At 37.2% G+C, this 21,569-nt stretch overlaps 1 protein-coding gene across 4 annotated transcripts in view; it reads left to right on the top strand.

Moving 5' to 3' along the window:
* PATJ (PATJ crumbs cell polarity complex component) overlaps positions 1-21,569 on the top strand; it is a 387,741-nt gene that overhangs the window by 83,614 nt on the left and 282,558 nt on the right. For all 4 annotated transcript variants that reach the window (XM_070367927.1, XM_070367930.1, XM_070367929.1 and 1 more), the window contains exons 16-17: positions 1,254-1,415; positions 4,969-5,100. In XM_070367927.1, the coding sequence (XP_070224028.1) occupies positions 1,254-1,415; positions 4,969-5,100 (294 nt within the window). The remainder of the gene's footprint in view (positions 1-1,253; positions 1,416-4,968; positions 5,101-21,569) is intronic.

The following is a 21,569-nucleotide window of genomic DNA, read 5'->3' as shown; positions in this document are numbered from 1 at the left end:
GGGTATGTTATAGGCGAGAGTAGTTTCAAGGGATGAATGATGGGGCTCAAACCACTGTTGATGGGATGCTTCTAACAAACCACTGTGCTCGTATTCTCTGAGCAATGATAGATTTTGTGGAAAGGTTCTCCCAGGAAAGTCAGCCCTGTCAGTTATCTGGACATTAGCACTGCGCCTGTCAGAAATTAAGACCAGACCAGAAATACCTTTAAAACTAATAATGCTGCTGAACTCTCCCAGGAAGGTAGGAGTCATATGTGAAAAGATTATTTGTTGCCTGGATTGTGTTCATATCTTAGCTTTTTGGGAGTGGCAGATGGATGAGAGAGCTCCTGGAGCTAAAGTCATATGTATGAAAAATTAGAATAAACTTATTTTTATTAGTTTATTCTAATAAACTAATTAGAATTAACTAATGTTTCTAAATCATCTTTAGTGCAAAGAATTGTTACTATGCACTAAATATATGAAATTTAAATAATCTTTTGGTGATAAGCAGTAATTATTAATAATGAACAGTTGATTACCGTTTTGTTCTTTTAAACATGTGGGACCCTGTGTATAATAATTTGGAAATCTGACACACTTCTTACACTTGATGGCTGTGTAAGGGCAGAGTGTGTAAGAATAAATCTGAGGCAAAGTTATGTGTATTTTTTTTCTATAGAGGTGATTTTCTAGGATGATATTGAATTTATGGAATGAGAAAGAAAATTATGAGCTGATGCTAAATTTGACAGCTGAGTATCCTAGATTTTGTTACCTATACATTGTAAGTTGAACAGTTTGTAACAGCCTTAAAAATCAGTGTTAATATCTCTATCGATATGCCTATAAAATGAAAAAGCAAAAGGAAGGGGTCTTAAGGCTGTAATTGGTGTTTAGTGTGTTTAAGGAGAGATGGGGAGTAAATGAGAGAATACTTTGGGATATAGGAAGGAGAAAGCAGGGAGGTGTGAAAAATTAGGCAAATCACATTCCCAGTAATAGTTGAACTCTGAGCACATTTTATACTTTATTCACCAAACTCAGTAAAACCTTAACCTTCATTTTTATCAGTTTTAGAGATTTCTGGGTTTTTTTTTTTGTTGTTGTTACTACTAAAATGATTGCACTTAGGCCCTTTTGTTTATAGGGAAAAGAAAGTGATAGCCTGTTTTCATTTTGATAGATTGATGTAAGCAAGAGTTGTTTTTTTTTTTTTTTTTCCATTTGGGACCTCCTCAATTCTGACTTATCCCTTGTCTTTCTAGGTCAATGGCGTGCAGCTCTATGGGAAATCTCGCCGAGAAGCAGTCTCCTTTCTTAAAGAAGTGCCACCTCCCTTTACCTTGGTTTGTTGTCGACGGTTGTTTGATGATGAAGCCTCTGTAGATGAACCCAGGACCACTGAAGTCTCCCCTCCTGAAGTGAAGGTACTGAATGGATACACGTACTGTGGTTCTCATAAGCAAGTCCTGGCATCAAAGATGCCCCCAGAATGTATTGAGATATGAAGGAGGTGGGAAAAACCTCCTACCTCTCTTACTTGACAACAGCATCTCTCAAAGAAAACAATGTATAGCTTTTCAGATGGTTACTTTCCATTAATGTCATTTTTTTTACTTGAAAGATTGGTGACATTAATGTGCATGCTCTTTGATTTTAGAAAACCCCTTTTTGGTAATTGCCTGAACTCGTTACTTTTAGCTCCCAGTTCTACTCAGTTTATCTTAATAAGTTTAAGATGTTGGTAAGTGTTGAATATCTAATGGACTTCCCTTTTTCAGAGCTTTAAAAACATGAAGATCTATGACCAATTTTGAAGTGAGTCTAAAAATTGCTGTAAAAGCCTTTTTAAGGTCAGAGAATAAAATAACACTTTCTGTGCCTCTGGAAGTCTTTTTTTAAAGAGCATTGTAATTATGAAAACAGTTTTAAGCACAGGTTTTGCCATCTTATGTTATGTGTAGCTTTATCTTTTTATGTCACCTTTTCCCTTTCTGGACTCTTTTAGATTATAATTCATTAACACCAGTTTAGACGCACGGGGCTGGTCCTTTTACCCACCTTCCATCTGATTTTCAAGATACGTAGACTCTAATGCTGCCTCTACCTCTTAATGATTTTGAATCCATAAGCAAATAGCTTGACTTTCTATTGATCTCCTTCCTCTGAAAACAAGGGTGCTTATTGTACGTACCTTATCAATGGTGAGAGAAGGAATTGAAGTAATGTGTGCACTCTTAGTATAATGTCTTGCATAAAGACAGTGCTCACTGAAAATTAGTGATGGCTGTTCTCAACTCCTCCCACCCACCTGTCTTTGTTTTGTGATTTCCTAAAATACAAGAGTTAGTACTGTCCTGTAGTCACAGATACTTTAGTGTATGTTAAGTTTGTTTTTATGGCTCCTGTGGGCACAGACCAAATCTTAAAATTATTTTGTATCTCTACGTGTTTTTATTCTTTACTGAGCATGTAAGAAATGTTTAGTAAATCATTGATTGTTGCTGATAATTTTTTTAAATGTTTATCTTGGTATTTGTATTTCAAGAAAGGGACTCAAGTACCACACTTTGTGATTTTTGCAGTCTTTACTAAAATTAAATGTGGGCAATAGCTTACCTCAAAAGGTTGATAAAAATGCCGTTAATCTAATCTTACGGTGTGTGTAAATCACCAACTCAGCTTGCTGACTCTGTGCTCCCATCCGTCATGCTTTACCACAATGGGTAAACAACAGCTTTGAATTATGCTGAATGTCAACCTTGCTGGCCATTAGTTGATTGCTTTCTATTCTGTAAATACCGTAGTTATGCAGAATTGATTGTATCAAAGTGATATATATATCAGGTTGGCATATAATATCTACTTTTGGTGCCTTGAAATTTATATAAACTTGGGTTTTAAAATTACATGTGGTTTCTTAAAATCTGGCTCTCTTTTCCATCTGTCTCTTTCTCATTTATCTCAATACAATCTTAGGTTCTTAAACCCTCTCTGGTTAGGCAGCTCAGCCAAAATTCTAATGCTCATTAATCAGTGAAGGTATTAAATGCCCCAGTAAAACATCAATCATATTGTATTAACCATTGTGACTTTACTTTGTATTGGAAAGTATAGTTTTCTTTTTAAATGTATCATTTCCTCACATCAGACTGATATAAACAGAAGTTTATTGATCCAAAATATTCCCCCTTATTTCAAGTTCTATTATCTAAGAACCAAGAAATTGTTCCCTTGTTTAGCTTCAATCTACCATGTCCTTCAGGGACAGTTTGAGATCTGGTCCAGCCCTAATTTTAAAATGTTTTTGTATTAGCTATGGTGCGTTACTCTTCCATAATACAGGAGTGTCATGACCACCAGCTTTGATTCTGTTATATGGATTTTCTTAAACTGGTCACTCAAAATTATATTTGTAGGAATGATATCAGTTCAGTTCAGTCACTCAGTCATGTCTGACTCTTTGTGACCCCATGAATTGCAGCACGCCAGGCCTCCCTGTCCATCACCAACTCCCGGAGTTCACCCAAACTCATGTCCATTGAGTCGGTGATGGCATCCAGACATCTCATCCTCTGTCATCCCCTTCTCCATTTTATTTACTAAGTTCATTCAAAGTTTTTAGAAGTAGACTTCTTAAAGACTTATAGCTTTGTTTAGAAAGAGTGTCAAGGGAAGGCCACTCAAAGATAGATTATTGATTCATTATGTATTGAACAAGCATTTATTGAGTGTCTACTATGAGCCATGCAATATTTTGTGTTGAGGGGATGACCATGGTAAACTCTATGATAGCCCACATCAGTGTAGTCCAGAAGCTAGGCATTTTGTTAATTGCCAGGGCCACGAAGAAAAAGAAGATAATTCATGAGCCTTAATTAGAAGTTTAGACTATTTGGAAAAGATAAATCACATGAACATAATGTGTGTGTGTGTGTGTGTATGCTCAGTCGCTTAGCCGTGTCTGACTCTTTGCGACCCCATGGACTGTAGCCCCAGCCAGGCTCCTCTCTCCATGGGATTCTTCAGGCAAGAATACTGGAGTGGGTTGCCATTCCCTTCTCCAGGGGATCTTCCCGACCCAGGGATTGAACCTGCATCTCCTGCATTGGCAGGTAGATTCTTTACCAGAGCGCCACCTGGGAGGCATGAAAATAATACAATGCTATAAATAGTATAAAAGCAGACGATTGGAGCAGCTGTTCTGCGTAGTCAACTCATTGGTACTCTATCATTTAGCTTCCTAGAATTCTAAATGGCAGTGACTCTCCCTGAAAGGAGGGAGCTTGGAATAGCGGGGTATAGGAGTGAGAAGTCAGGCAAAGTAACGAAGGATCTGTGTACTGTGGACAGTTGTGCATGCCTACTTCCTCCAGGATCAGGGTTTCATTGTTTCAACTCTGGTTTTCACCTGTTTTTAGACTTACACGAGTCCCAAAGACTTGGATTTTTTTCAACTTACTTTTCTAGTTAAATTTTTCTTGAAAACTTCTAGGAGCCAAAAGAAGTGGTATCTCTGTGTCCTATCCTAGCCTTTCTCTGTGTTGGTATCTTTCTCTCTCTCATTGTAATTATAAATTCAGGTGTTGCTACTGAAATGTCTTATAAGCTTTGACTTTGTGTGATGTTTTCATATTTTCTTAAATTGCATATTTTTCCTTTTATGCTTCTAATGGGATGACAGAACTCATTTTAGTATAAGAGGTCAGTGTTAATACTTTGAATGAAACAGATACTTTAACTTAAAAAAAGAAACCATATGAACAGTCTGGTTTTTTTCAGTGCTTTAATTTTCATGAAGATTTTATATTAAGTATATGTGTCCCAGTGCATGCCCCTTTTAAAAAATTAAAAAGAAAAACTATGCATGCCAAAAAGTATCCTCAATTTGAGGAGAAGCAATGAGATTGCTGATGTGTTCATTTTTTTCAGTATTGAATGGAGAGTGTTTTGAAGCATTTATGTTCCTTGTTATTTCAGGCTGAATACAATGTAGATGTCAATACCGAAGAAGATGATGATGGGGAATTAGCACTGTGGTCTTCTGAAGTCAAGATTGTTGAACTAGTGAAAGATCATAAAGGCTTGGGATTCAGCATTTTGGATTACCAGGTATAAGAACCTGTACAGAATTTTTTGAAGCAGTTAGTTTTTATTAAAGTTATATGAAGGAGTAATTGTTTAAAGCTCCTACTGACTTAGGCAAAACTGAGTTGTTTAATGTAAAATGCAACTGTCCAAAGGCAGGGTATTGTAATTACTATTGTTACCTTTAAAGTTGATAAATCCCTTAGTTAATAAAATGCCAGATGATATAATAACGGGACAATAAGGGAAGCGGTAGTTTTATACCCATGGATGCTTTTAGAGACTGGGACTTGATGAATTTTTTTATATGGAGGGTTTTTTCCCTCCAACTTTATTGAGATGTATTTCACATACCATAAAATTCACCCATTTAAAGCATACAGTTCGGTTGTTTTTAGTATATTCAAGTTGTGCAACCTTCACCATGGTCTAATTTAAGAATATTTTCATCACCCCCAGAAAAAAACCCTATACATATTAGCAGTCATTCCCAATTCTCACTCTCCTCTCCCTTCCTTTCACAGGAAGGTTTTTATAGTTTTGCCTATCTATTAATCTCAGTGAGCGTAACTAAGTAGAACTGTTCTTGGTGAAATTTATATTTCTATTTAATATAGAACATATAATATTTATGTATTTGTATGCCTCCTAATTATAAATACAGTAAAGTTACTGATGCATTTGGGGTGGGGAGAGCAATGTGAAAGGTCATCATAAGACATTTATATGTTATACCAGTTTACCAGTTAAAGTATTTTTAGACCATCTGATTATCATGGGGAATTAAAACTGTTGGCAAGAAATCTCTTCACTTTTAAGATGCATATTTTAATACATCGGTGCTGCCTAAACACATTGTGGTTTAATAAAGCAAAATGTACTCTATCAAAGCACATAAAATGCCAAGTGATATAAAAATCAATTTTTTTAAATAAGGCAATCGGGAATAGATGGAAAGAAAAATACTTTGAGAATTATGTAAGAACATTAAATTCCATATTTTGGCAGTGTGGTTTAACATTACTGAAATAGATTATGTCTATTTTATTTTTGCTGGCATATTTCTATGCCAGATAACCCTCTTCGTTATTGGAAGTTCTCTTTGGAATATTATTGAATTATGAGTTGTTGATTCCAAATAATGCATATTTTGAGAAATCTTTATCAAGAAATATTAATACTGTAAAATTCTGGAAGTTTATATGTTGTTTAATATTAGGGTATATAAAATAAATGGCTGATACTTTTTCCTCTTCAGTGTTGCCCTATTACCTAGTATAGATGGTAGATGATTGATAAATATTTGCATAATGATCAAGTAACATTTAGGTTAGATGAAATTAACTGGGACTGAATGAACACATTCAGTTGTCTTTATTGTTGTTGTTAATATGTCAGAGAAGGCAATGGCACCCACTCCAGTACTCTTGCCTAGAGAATCCCATGGATGAAGGAGCCTGGTAGGCTGCAGTCCATGGAGCCGCTAAGAGTCAGACAGGACTAAGCGACTTCACTTTCACTTTTCATGCTCTGGAGAAGGAAATGGCAACCCACTCCAATGTTCTTGCCTGGAGAATCCCAGGGACGGGGGAGCCTGGTGGGCTGCCGTCTATGGGGTCACACAGAGTCAGACACGACGGAAGAGACTTAGCAGCAGCAGCAGCAGCAGCAACGTGTTAATAGTTGTGGTTTAGTTTAGAAAACCCCTTTCAGATGTGGTCTTAGATATTCGGCTGTATTTCCACTATTATTGGAATCTATATGTTTTTGCATTCTTATAATGATTGCTCTTATCCGTTTAAAAATGTTATCTGCAGGTTTTATATTTAGAATATCACACATGTTAGAGAAATGCTTCAGAAATTAAAGAAAACTCAAAAACGTCAGTAGAAGATGGAAAGAAAAACTTTATAGTCTTTAACAGTTTAATCCCTAGCTAAGAGAAAAATTCTTTTGATCAGTTCTGAGCTTTACACACACACGCATATAGTATAGTATATATATGTGTGTGTATTATATATGTATATGAGTCAGTGCTTAACCCTTTTCATTGTATTCATATAGGTATGTGTTGTAACAACCTTTGTTTGTTTTTTTTTTAATTTTGTTTTAATTTGTATCTTCCTCACAATCACCATTATACATATAGATGTTTATTTCTGCACAGATTATAAAAAGTAATTTTACTGTAAAAGAAATGTTAGATATTCTTGCTTTTGTGCTTATGGGAGAACTGACTGAATAAAAATTTCATTTTCTAAATGCTACTTTGATTCACATTAAAGGGCTCAGCATATTTATTTCTACAGCTAACCTTGGAAGAAAAAGCATTGTCTTAAGTTGAATGTTTTTCTTAAGTCAGCCTTAAATACGCTTATAGTTGTACACAGCACAGTTTCAGCATTTGTCAGCTGTATGTAGAACTGTTATCTACTTTGACATTTAGATGGCACGTAAACACAATATAAAATTTGGTTTTGAGCAAGTTAATTAATCGGTTGTACCATCCCTTGTTGATAATTAGGTAATAAATTCTAAAGTTCGAAAATATTTTTTGCAGGGCCAGGTGAAAGTTTAGCAAAAGCCACGAGAGGTCACGTTCCTGGTTATTATTGAATTTGATGCTTCATGTATGAATTGATTAGGCAGCTGAATAGGGCTGACGCTGATCTTCACCCCCAACTCCAGGCTTAGCATATTTCAAATAAGAAGTGCTATAGGAATATCTTAACCACAGAGAGAATACTTTAGTAGAGTGGGAGAGCTTCTAGGTTGTAAAAGACCTGCATTAGCAGTATTGAAGAGATTGAAAAGTTAGTTTGAATTTTAAGTTAACCATGTTTCTCACTAATGAGTTTTTCTGTAGAAAAATAAGAACTTCCTCAAGAGTCTGACAAAATTAGATACAATATCTAATTTGTAGGTGTTTTTACAATTTCTTTATGTATAAAATGAGGATAATGTTTGGCTCAAACAATTGTTTTGGATTAAGTAAATTAATATGTAAAGATATGGGAAGTGTTATATTTATTTTGGAAATGTCAGTGTTATTAATAATCATCTAATTTAGAAAACAAGCACAAAAAGTCTTGATATTGTCCTCATACTATAGTATAATAGGGAACCATACTACAGTATTTTTGTATTCTATCAATTTTAACCATCTAGTTAGATTAGAGAAACTGATGAATAGATACCTTTGTAAGGACTTCCTTGGTGGCTCAGACGGTAAAGCGTCTGCCTACCATTCGGGAGACCTGGGTTCAATCCCTGGGTCAGGAAAATCTCCTAGAGAAGGGAATGGCAACCCACTCCAGTATTCTTGCCTGGAAAATCCCACAGACAGAGGAGCCTGGTGGGCTACAGTCCATGGGGTTGAAAAGAGTCAGACTCGACTGAGCGATTTCACTTTCACTTTACCTTTGTTTAGTGAAGTTTAAATTTAAGTGTAAAATTATGTTCTCAAATGCAGCCAACGCTTGATGACCCATATATGAATTACCCAATTGTGGTTATAGCCCAGAAATTTACTTTTTACCTAAATTGAGCCAAACCTTAGGAAGAGATGAGTGAGCAGACAAAGGATCTTGAACTGGTCTTGGAACGATGGGGTGGCAATCTGGACAGGGAATTCAGTGAGTCACCAGTGATGGAAGTTGTGTAGCTGAGCAGAGAAAAGAAGCAGATCTCTGTACTTCAATGAAAGAGCTGAATCTGATACACAGATCTACAGCTGAGTCATATGGCCAAAGAGGAAAGTGTGGCAATTCATTTTCATGAAAAGCATTTTAAATAGACTGGGGTGAAGGAGGAGGAGAAAGAAACACAGAAGACTTAGTAAATATGACTCAGGTTGTAAGTCTCCTCATTAAATTTAGGGTAAAGTGATTGTAACTTTTTTGGCTGTGATTTGAATGGAAGTAGGACACTTGTTCGGAGAAGGCAATGGCACCCCACTCTAGTACTCTTGCCTGGAAAATCCCATGGACTGAGTAGCCTGGGGCTGCAGTCCATGGGGTCGCTAGAGTCAGATATGACTGAGCGACTTCACTTTCACTTTTCACTTTCATGCATTGGAGAAGGGAATGGCAACCCACTCCAGTGTTCTTGCCTGGAGAATCCCAGGGATGGAGGAGCCTGGTAGGCTGCAGTCCATGGGGTCGCTAGAGTCAGACATGACTGAGCGACTTCACTTTCACTTTTCACTTTCATGCATTGGAGAAGGGAATGGCAACCCACTCCAGGGTTCTTGCCTGGAGAATCCCAGGGATGGCAGAGCCTGGTGGGCTGCCGTCTATGGGGTCGCACAGAGTCGGACACGACTGAAGTGACTTAGCAGCAGCAGCAGGACACTTGCTAGTCTCATGCATGTCTAGATATTGCTTCCTGTCATGGTTACTTAAATTCTGGCCCTGTGTGTGCACCATATTGAAAGAGCCCTTTGTCACATAACATCATGCCTTATAGGACTGTGTTATAGAAAACAATGATGTGCACTGTTTGTCAAGGACATGAATGTTATGGCTCAACTGTGTACTGTTTCTAAGCAATATAGAATTCTTCAAAAATTTGGTTATAAGTTTTTATAGTATATATATATTTTTTTTTTTTTTTTGCCAAAGATAAGTAGATTACATACCGTGTCCTACTTATCTTTGTCTTGATTTCCCATAACTGATATGTATTATCTTTATTCTTGGAAATATAACTAATGCTGATATTGATATTGGCCTTCCCTCATAGCTCAGTTGGTAAAGAATCCGCCTGCAATGCAGGAGACCCTGGTTGGATTCCTGGGTTGGGAAGATTCCCTGGAGAAGGGATAGGCTACCTGCTCCAGTATTCTTGGGCTTCCCTTGTGGCTCAACTGGTAAAGAATCTGCCTGCAATGTGGGAGACCTGGGTATGATCCCTAGGTTGGGAAGATCCCCTGGAGAAGGGAAAGGCTACCCACTCCAGTGTTCTGGCCAGGAGAATTCCATGGACTGTATAGTCCATGGTGTCACAAAGAGTCGGACACGACTGAGTGACTTTCACTTTCATATTGCTATTAATCCTAATATTAATCCAGATAATGAATACAAATTCAATAATAGCTAACATATACTGAGTGTTTGCTGTTCGCTAGTCTCTGTTCTAATTGCTTAATGTATTCCTAATGAGAACTATATGTTATCCTCATTTCAGAAGTGAGGAACCTGAGGAACAGAGAGGTTAAGTTAGTTGTCCAAATTCACACAGCTACTGGTTGGCAAAACTAGAGTTTGAACTGCCAGAATCTGTGCTTTTAACCACCACACATACTACTTCTTTACTTATCAGTGGTATTTCCATGCTCATTTTATTATAGAGAATTCCTGTAATAAATTTATTGCAGCAAATCTTCCTGTTTTTTTCAGCTTGCTAAACAGTCTTATATCTTAAAGACAAGCTGCTAGATAGTATTCTCATTTTCAGTGGTTATATGAAAGTTTAGTAAGTATTAAAAATTAATAGAGTGTGCTTATATGCACTGTGTAAAAGCTAGTGTTTATTGCTTCAAACGAAAATGATTACAAATTTAAGAATCCTAAATTAGTGCAAGTAATTTGTTGTGGAATAATGTTCAATAATGAAGCAATTATTAGGTAGTCTGAGAGCCTGTAATTTTTAATTTCTACCAAAAAGCTTGAGATAAATTTGGAAGTGTGTGGATTTTACCTTCAGTTGACCTTATAAATTAAACATTGCAATTGGATATTTTCTGGTGTTTTGATTTATGTTGAACTTTAAATAACCTCTCATGATTATAATTCACTGGAAATGTTTGACGTTAGCCAATTTTTGAACATTAGCCATGATATTGCCATTCTTGATACTTCTGAATTTTAGTGATTTAGCAGGTAAAATTTATTAACCAATAATTCTCGTCCCTCCGACACCCCATTCCTCAGTTCTCTCCCTTCCTGATATGGAAACCAAATTCAATTTTTGCCAAAGCAGATATTTTTGAAAGGCTTTGGGTTTATCTGAGACACTGAGAGAAAGAAAAATAGAAAGCATGATAGCACAGCCATTGAGAGGTAATTCATACATAAATTCATACATAAATACTGTTAGTAACACTTGAAGAACTCGTTTGAAAGACCAAAGATTGCTGATTTAAAAAAAATCATAAAAATATAACTCCCTATAAAAATTAACAGTGATTATTTTTTCTTAGAAGAAATGGGTTGTAAAACTTCAATAGTATAAATATGAATATAAAACATTGGGGTACTGCTGAAGTGAAGTGAAGTCGCTCAGCCATGTCCAACTCTTCGCACCCCATGGACTGTAGCCCACCAGGCTCCTCCCTCCATGGGATTCTCCAGGCAAGAGTACTGGAGTGGGTTGCCATTTCCTTCTCCAGGGGATCTTCCCTACCCAGGGATCAACTCCAGGTCTCCTGCATTCCAGGCAGAAGCTTTAACCTCTGAGCCACCAGGGAAGCCTGAGTCTTGGATATATTATTCCTTAGTATTTGTGAGAAAAATCTAGTGTGTAGTTTTTACCTGACTTACTCTATTAGATGAAATTCTTAAAAATTTTTTGAAAATTATTGGAAGGGAGTGTATACATTTTATGTATGTGTTTTTTTTTTCTTATGTGTGCAACATAATAACATTTGGTATGTATTAAAAGTGTTTTAAAAATAAGTAACATATATATAGTGTATAAAAATTCAAAGGTACGTAACGCTATCCTGTGATGGGTATACATACTTCTGACCATAATCCCTCACTTTTTATGTCCCAGATAAAAACTCCTGATTTTCTTGTCTGTCTTTCCAGAGATATTTTATACAGGTACAATTATATGGTGGTAGTTTTCTGATTGTTTAATGTTTTTTTTAATTTTTTAATGCATAAATAGAATATGTCATACAATCTTTCAGTACATTGCTTTTCCCCCTTCCATTATATGTTCTTGCATTTTAGAATTTATGTGCTAAGTCGCTTTAGTCGCGTCTCACTCTTTGCGACCCTATGGACTGTAGCCCACCTTTCTCCTCTGTCCGTGGGATTCTCTAGGCAAGAATACTGGAATGGGTTCCCATGCCCTCCTCCAGGGGATTTTCCTGACCCAGGGATCGAACACTTGTCTCTCTAGTCTCTTGCATTGGCAGGTGGGTTCTTTACTGCTAGTACCACCTGGGAAGCCCCTAGAGCTACCTCATATTTTTAAATGCCTGCATACTATATTATTGCTGTTGTGTAATCAGTTATTTAACCAAGCTCCTGTACTCAGTTGGGGGGTATTTCAAATGAGACTGTAGTGGATATCCTTATCATACTCTTTTATAAAAAATATGCAAGTATATCTTGTGATAAATTCCTAGAAGAGGAATTGCTCATCAAAAGAGCATTCATCCCTTAAATTTTGATACATTTTTACCAAACTGCTTGAACATAAATGTTTGTGAGACTCATGTACTTAGACCACTTAAAATTGATATCTACTGTAATTTCTTTGTTTAAATAATTTTAAAGTTATTTAAAGTGTAAGAAAGATAAAGTGTAAGTAGGTGCATAATTCATGGGTTTGCTAATGGTTTTCTACAATATAGACAGATTAAGTAATAGCAATATATAACTATCAACTTTGTTTTAACTTTATATTGTCAGTAATTAATTTATTGACCTTTATAGCTAAGAGATGGAGAAAGGAATGGCAACCCACTCCAGTATTCTTGCCTGGAGAATTCCAGGGACAGAAGAGCCTGGCAGACTACAGTCCATGGGGTTGCAAAGAATCAGACACGACTGAGCGACTAACACTTAAACTTACTTTCACGTGTAGCTAAGAGAGGGCATAAACTATTTATATTCAGACTATGATTTTTTTTTTTAATCATTTATTTATTTTAATTTGGCTGCACTGGGTCTTAGTTGCTGCATGTGGGATCTAGCTCCTGGTCCAGGGATCGAACCCAGGCCCCCTGCATTGGGAGCGCAGAGTCTCAGCCACTGGACCACCAGGGAAGTCCCCAGACTATGATATTAATGCACCAAAATCTATTCTATTTTTTCGACCACTTTTAATCTTGTTATCAGAAGCTGGACTTTAAAAATGGAAGAAATTAAGGACTTAATATATGCAACAAGATTTGAGATTTTTGAGGGGCTTCCCTGTAGCTCAGCTGGTGAGATTTTGGGTGAATGCTGCTATCATTACATAGTCTTTAGTAACTTGTAGAAGCCCACTATCTTTATGTTCGTGCCAATAGATTAGTTTATTGAATCTGGGGTATAGAATTTGATAGATATTGATATAATTTAAACATGTAGTAGTACCTATATTAGTAACATTAAAAAATCAGGTTCAAACCTGTACTGTTTCCAGAATCTAAAATATTCAGGATGGAAATATATTGTAAGTTGTTATACAGTTCCACTTTAATTAATGCTCAAGGAATCTTATAACGTGGCCACCAGGATCTGGTTTTGGGTCTTTTTTTTCTTTCTGTTTTTATCTTTTTTTTTTGTAAGGAACTCTGGGTCTTATTCATCCATATAGGATTAAGATATTGGTACTAAGTAAAATGCAGTCAGTCTGCTCCTAATGGTAGTATCCGTGTTCTTGGAAATATCAATATATCCCACAGCCTACCGTTGAACAAACCATGCAGCTGCATTTAAAGGTCACTTTTGCTCAGTGGAACTTAGGACTGATAAAGACCCAATCTTTGCTCATCCTGATCCCTATCCACATTTATTTTTATTAACATCAAAGTACTGTAAGCTCCAGTGCCAACTGGGCTGAAGCTTTCTTTTCACAGAGGATTTGCTTCCTTCCCCTCTATGGGAAAGTTCCATATCCTTTAAATCATTTTAAGCTGCTTCATTTGAAAAATAATTCTTCATAGTGTGTTCATGGAGTGGATTGATTGTGGCTACTGGGGAAATTCTCTCATGGCTTAAAGATTGCTTTTCAAGCCTACGAAGTGGGTGAATGAAGGGAGGCCACTCCTGGTGTGTGGAGTTTGTAGTGTGCTCAGGATGACGACTGACTCGCAAACACCACAGTGCAGCAAGACTAAAGGCATCAGGAGACCAGAAGCCACTTAATCAGAGATCAAAGAGGCTGTGTGTACATCAGCTTGAAATCCAGATAGTACAGATCAAAAGCTTGCCTTAGCAGGGCAGCTGCTGGGGGATGAAGTTAGCAGGAGGCCTTAAAGATCTTAAGTCAGGCCTGATGTTGAACTTTGCGGGAATTTCATGGCTCCTCTGGAATATGAATTTGGCAAAAAATCCCATTGTGTCTAACGGGGGAGAGAGAGAATAGAGGGCAGGCAGCAAATGCTTGTCAGCTGGATGGTGCTTTCTCAGAGGGTCATGCTCCTTTTCATAAATGTTTCTTAAGGACTCTTTCTGCGTTAATAGAAGGCATTGCTGAGGAGGAGGAGATTCTGAAAATGATACATTTGTTATATTACCTTTAGTGAGTGTTCTAGAAATGGCTGAATGATAAATATTAGTGTTTATGAAACGACTGTGAAAAGCTAAAATATAGGCATAAAGGTGCTCAGGTTTACTGCAATACCTGGTAAATATTTCTTTTCTATGAAATGCTCAAAACATTCCAGGAAGTTAGTGACTGTCAGTCTGACTTTGCATCTCTGTCTCCCATGTAACTAAAAACAGAACAATAACTTTTTTTTTTTTCCCTGAAGTGGAAAAAGTTTGTCTAAAGAGAAAACTCAGCCTCTAGAGCTGTTTCATCACCAGTCTACCTCTACGTGTGGGTGTGTTTTGAAAGTTCCCGCTGGATTCTGATGTCAGTGTTGAGAACCATGCTAGTAGATGAAAGTCATAGCCCTTCCTAGAGTATGACAGAAGGGTGGAATCAGATCCACCAGCAGGTATTACGAACCTGTTTTCCTAAGGCATGGTGGTTTCTACTGTGCTGCCCTTTTTGTGGGTGTCATTTGGAGCTGGGCAATGGTCCAGAGAAGCCATGCTCTCCCAGTGAGGGCTGGACAGTGGTATTGCCTCCTTCTGGTACCAAAAGCCTAATTTGTTAATGAGGCATGAAAGGAGATCGTCTGCCTGATCTTGACATACCCCTTTCCAGGGCTCAAGTTTCGCTTACGGCAGTTCCCGCTGTGTTTTACTTTAATCAGGTATTATGTTCACCAGTATGCCACTGTGAACATAGCATCAGAAAGGACCAGGATTTGCCTTCTGGCTATGACATCCTCCTAGGACTTTGGACAAGCCTGTTAATCTTTCTTATATAATAATCTCTAAAATAGAAATAATATTTGCCTTTTAAAGCTGTAAAAACTAAATAAAAGATGTATATAAATGCCTACGTTTTTCTGGATATAAAATAATGTGTTCCTAGTTACTGAAAAATGATGATGATGATGATTCATAAAAATAAAGTCTAAGCATAGACTTGCTATACTTATTATTCATTATCTCCTTCCAAAAATTATTATTCATTTATGAACTGGTATGGGGATATAAAGATGAAAGGATCCACTTCCTTTCAAGATCTTATTTAACAAATGTATATGGGGCATCTCCTATACTAGGCATTGTTCCAGACACTGGGAATATAGAAATAAACAAAATAGGTAAGAGACCGTCTGTCCTTAGGGAGTTTAAATTCAACTGGGAGTAAAGAGACAGTGGATAATAAATGTATGTTAAAATAGAATGAAATAAACAGACTTTGGGACAATTCTCTATAATACATTATGATTTTGACAGTGGTAAGAGACTTGTGATAATTGTTTCTTAGGATCCAGAGAGGCCTCATGGGGAACTGGGGAACGCTTTGTACACAAACAGGTGGTAGGCACAGGAATGTCCTAGAATTGGTAACTTGGCCCTGCTTTCGGGTCTTTATTTTCTTTAGTAACTGTGAACTGTTTAATATCTATCTAAACTTTCACGTTTTATTCCTTTTAATGGAAAAAATCCTTTGAGAAATTTTCTAATATTTGTAAGATATGGCTGCCATTTCACATGATGATAATAATGGCCAGTAATTCTGTCCTGCTTACACATACTGGTTTAATTATCTCTATAGCACCTTGAGGCACATCCTACAAACATCCTCATTTTATAGATGAGGAACTTGATGACAGGAGGCTAAGGAATTTGCTCAGGATCATCCAGTTAGTAAGCAGTGGAGCTGGGCTCCCAAATCTGTGGCCCAGCAATGTGAAAGTATGGCTTTTAGACCAGAAACAACACTGGTTCTTCATAATGGTGGCTTCAGTGAAAGATGATAAAAGTTTCTAATTCTCTTTCCAGGGAGAAACATTTAGTACGGTCCCAGAAGGGTGACTTCACATTTCCCTGAACCCTTGTGGTCTCTTGCTCTTACTCCTCTTATCTAACCAAGCTCTTTAAAGACCCAATGGCCATTCACTGCCAGAGAGTAGAAACTGTGCATGTTTTACCTTATGTTTCCTAGTAGGACTCCTTACTGTTTCTCTGGTGTGGTTTCAAAGTTGGCAAAGTTTTGTTCTGCATATCCCAGAGTGCTGGTTGCCCTTTCAAGGACTGAAAAAAAAAAAAAAAAGATCACAGAATCTTTTCTAAAGAACGGAAAGCATCCTGTGTCCTTTGATGGTGGTTGTCAAAGAAGCTCACAGGGTAGAGATGGCTCCTGTCTTTCAGTATCTGCTTTAAGGAGGAGTGAGGGCTAAGGAGCCCATGCTGCCTTGAGCCTCCCTTCAGGTACAGAGGTCTGTGTATCTGGAGAGTAGGAGGTCAACGCTTCACTGTCATGTATTAACATGTAAGTGTATTATCAGGGATGGTTTAGCAAGAGCCTCCCTTCAGGTGCAGAGGTCTGCATATCTGGAGACTGTGAGGTCAACACTTTGTTGTCATGTATTAAAATGTAAGGGTAATTAATACCAGGGATGGTTTAGCAATTGATAGCACTGTTGGGCTAAAGCACACATGCTCAGTTGAATTTAGAAGGCAGTAGATAAGACAGTAATTGTTAAGTCCTCAAACACATATGTCCAATCAACTTCTTTTCCATCATCTTCCTGCTAAACAGTAATAAAAGGAGTTACAGCAAGAATAAGAGTAAAAGCACTTATGAAGTGATTACTGTGGGCTTTCCAAGTCCTTAATCATGCCTTATCTCATTTAATGCCTTAAATAACTATGAAATCTGTATTATTGTCATTTCCACTTACAATGAAAAACTCAAGTCTGAGAGATTAAACAGTTTGAACAGTATCACTCAGCTGGTATCTGTAACTGTTTAGCTTACGCTGAGAGTAATTGGTTTGGAAAATTAAAATAAATTTCAAAACTAATACTTTAAAAAAGCTTTTAAAAGTTTTCTGTGTCTATACTTTTCCAGCATCATAATAACTTTCAACTAATATAGTTTTTCTCTAGAAGATAATAGGATATCAGTTTCAGTTCAGTTCAGTCGCTCAGTCATGTCTGACTCTTTGCGGCCCCATGGACTGTAGCACGCCAGGCTTCCCTGTCCATCACCAACTCCAGAAGCCTGCTCACACTTATGTCCATCAAGGGATGTATCTTATTTATAAATTCATTTTCTTCTAAAATTTTTTTTGGGTAAAATACACATAACATAAAATTTACCATCTTAATTTTTAAGTGTATAGTTCAGTTGTGTTAGGTATATACACATTTCAACTAGTGTTACTTTAAAAAATATTTTAATTTATTTTTTAATTTATTTTTGGCTGTGCTGGGTGTTCATTGCTGTGTGGACTTTTTTTCTAGCTGTGCTGAGCAGGGGCTATTCTCTAGTTTCAGTGCATGGGTTCTCATTGTGGTGCTTTCTCTTGTTTCAGAGCATGGGCTCTACGGTGCATGGGTTTTAGTAGCTGTGGCACATGGCCTCAGTAGCTGTGGCTCCCCAGCTTTAGAGCACAGGCTCAATCGTTGTGGCACATGGGCTTAGTTGCTCTGTGGCATGTGAGATCTTCCCAGATCAGGGATCAAATCTGTGTCTCTTGCATTGGTAGACAGATGTAATGTAGTTAAAATAGAGGGTGTGACTTTGTCCTTGAGTACTACCATCAGCCTGGTGGAATCCCAGCCATTTCAGCCAAGTGATGGTGGGGCTTTGAGATAAAGGATAGCTGTGTGGTTCATTTTGTTTTGTTTTCCTTACTAAATAGTAGAATTCCTGGGCCAGAAGTGAATAGTAAATATATAAACAATTACAGCATGATATAAAATTTTCAAAAGATGAGATATCCAGAGACAATATTTTGTATCCAAGGAGAATACCAACTAGGAGATTAAGAAGGAAAAAGGTAAAGTCACGGGGCTCTGCTTGAATCAATTAAATTGTTATGATGTTTAAAATAGATATTTAAAATGTGAAACTATACAGAATAAAATGATGTGCAAGCCCATGTATTTTTTCCTCTATTTTAGATTGTATGTTGATCTTTTAGCAAGTTGCTCTGTCCACTTCTCTCCTAGTGCTCTTTTAATTGCCTTGTGTGCTGTGCTTACTGTGCTGCTCAGGGACTGTTTCAGTCTACGTATGATGCGTGGAAAAATCTATTCTTAATGTCTAAGAGTATTTAGGAAGTAATAAGACACAAGGAGCCAGGAACCATATCAGTTTAATTTATCTTGAGTGCACTGAAAGTATTTTGTGGGCACTTATATTTTGAATGTGATGGTATTGTGGTAATTGGTATGATTAGTGTACAACTTGGCTATATTATAAAATAGTAAAAAATGGGGTTAGATTCTGATAAGATAGCATAGTCATTATTCATTAGAATCATTTGGTTATTGCCTTGCATTCACTATAAATCCATTTCTTTCTCTTTCCTAAAAGTAAATGCTTAGCTTATTGGTCAAGTCAGAAGATGCTCTTTTAGTGTAATTAATTACCTCCTGTTATCTTAAACCAGAACTATGCTAGTGATTTTAATTCAACTAATAGTCTCTAACGTGTCTTTTGTTGCTATCAAGAAATGGTAAAAAAAAGTTGTTCTAATATTCATCTTATAAAAAAGAGCACATGTAAATATTTTGTTGTATCTTTTGTTTTGATGGTGGAATACTCAAGGAAGTTAGAGATTGCATAGTTAAGCAGCATTTTTATGAGTTCTTCAAAGACATTACTAACTACATTTATTCCATGTTTGTGACCAAAGTGTAGTCTTTTTCATTGCTGATTCTGTGTTTTGAATTAACTTCTGTCATTCCCTACTTTTTATAGTGGTTTTGTGACTGTTTTGGTAGAAATTAGTAACAAATTTGACTCAAGCTATTCTGTCAAATTTAGTTATAGTATTTAGGAGTTGGGGAAATGGATCACAACTGTCACGTATCCAACTTTCCCATTTTACAATTAAGGAAACTGATACAGAGAAATCAAGAACTTGTGAAATTGTACACAGTCAGGCTGGGGGCTCAAAACTTGTTGCTTGACTTCTAATACACACCCATTCTACCACTAGCGAATTGAATGGCTGTTTTCACTGTCTTTTCTTTATCTATATTTTCTTCTTTTTAGAAGAATGTTTGGATTCCTGTTTCCTGACTGACATTGGTCACTGGAAATTTTAATTCACAGCAGCTGTACATCAGAGCTCCTGCAGATCACTATTTTTTCATTAAGATCTACACATCTCTGTGTGTGTGCGTGTGTAAAAGAATCTTTGCTTTGCCCTTCTTTACACTCGATTCCTTCTTCTGCCTACTTCTACTATGAAATAGCTGGCTGTCTTGTTTTTAACCTTAATGGTTTCTTTCTGTGTTCTCCATTTCAGTAACTTCCTTGAGATTTAGCTGTTAACTCACTTCGATTTTAACTTACTACTCTTTGGTTCAAAAAAGTATTACCACGTTTAAGAGTATAGTCTTCAGACCTAGAACAAATTCATAGCGACAGAAAAAAGAATAGCGGTTACCAGGAACTGGGTATTGGGTGGCCGGCGGGGGGCGGGTAGGCGGGAATAGAAACTCATTTAATGGGCGTGGCGTTTCAGTTTGGGAAGATAAAAATGTTCTGGGGTTGAATAGTGGTGACAGTAGTTCAGCCATGTGGATGTACTTGCCACTGAACCGTACACTTGAAAATGGTTAAAATGGTACATTTTATGTTATGTGTTTTATTTATATATTTATTTATTTTTGGCCGTGCTGGGTCTTGGTTGCTGCGGGGCTGTTCCCTAGCTGTGGTGCACAACCTTCTCGCTGCGGTGGCTTCTCTTGTTGCAGAGCACAGGCTCTAGGACATGCAGGCCTCAGTAGTGGCTGCGCGTGGGCTCAGGAGTTGTTGCTCCCAGGCTCTAGAGCACAGGCTCCGCAGTTGTGGCGCATGGGATTAGTTTCTCTGCAGCGTGTGGGATCTTCCTAGACCAGGGATCAAACCCATGTCTCCTGCGTTGGCAGGCACATTCTTTACTATTGAGCCACCAGGGAAGCCCCGTGTTATATATTTCAATACAATAAAAGGTAGTAAGTCAAAAAAGAAATGAGTATACCCTTCCAGAAACAAGTATTTGTCTCCTTGCTACTTTCATAGTTTTCTCTCAGTTGACCATTATTTAGTTGGAGCAATTCTCTTATCAAATAGTGTGTGCTAGCTGCCTTGTGTTATCCAGAAATTAATGTATGTAGAGACTTCCAAATAATCCTTGAGACACAATTCCTCACCCTAATGTGAGTACTTGTTTATGGAGTAAAATTCAGTAGCCTGATTCTGTAATAATGTCACCACAATAGTGAATTCATAGGTTAGGAGATCTGATTCGTAGAGCACTTTCTGTCTCACAGTTGTCTGAAGCTGTTTTCCTGGTCATTCTTTGGACTCATTTCCTTTTGGTGAAGGACTCCTGTAAAAGAGGAGAGCGCGTGTTTTGGTGTGGTGAACTATCAGCACACAGCTGTAGTGACGTAGGTACTATGTTTCTCCTCATGAGTTTACTATCGGCCAGCTTTGTATTTTATTTTACCTAGTTGACAGTAAGTGTGAACGTTATCTGAGGTAAATAATTTTTACACAAAATAAACTATGGCCTATGTCTTTGCCATCCTATTGTGGTCTCTACATTCTTATTCCATTATTTAATGTTTTAAAAAATTTGATCCATCACCCGGGGTGGATTTTTCAAACAAGAAGAACAACCCCAGATTTATCCTTTGTTTTGCATTCGTGTAGTTAAGTTATTGTTACCCCTTGATTTTTGTTTTCCTTCGTTGGAGTAATATCACAAACATGTAAAAGTTGAATGTCAGAAGTGTCCTTGGTTTATATCTTTTATTCCTGTTTTTCTAAAAAGTACCTCTTACTGAGGCATTGGCCAGTTTATTCAATGTGAGCACTTTTCTTCTCGTTTGTTTCCTCTCTCTCTTTTTTATGTAACATTTCCTGCTTCGTGCCTTTCCACTGAGTTTGCCTTGGTTACTTGCTTGTGTCCATTGTTTTAGTTTTGGAGCAGCTTTAAGGAGAGAGCTCTCTACCTCTTCTGCCTGATACCCTTG

This window comes from Bos mutus, chromosome 3 (genome assembly GCF_027580195.1).
Source record: "Bos mutus isolate GX-2022 chromosome 3, NWIPB_WYAK_1.1, whole genome shotgun sequence".
NCBI lineage: Eukaryota > Metazoa > Chordata > Mammalia > Artiodactyla > Bovidae > Bos > Bos mutus.
The sequence above is the reverse complement of the archived record's forward strand: the minus strand, read 5'-3'. Positions and strand labels throughout refer to the sequence as shown.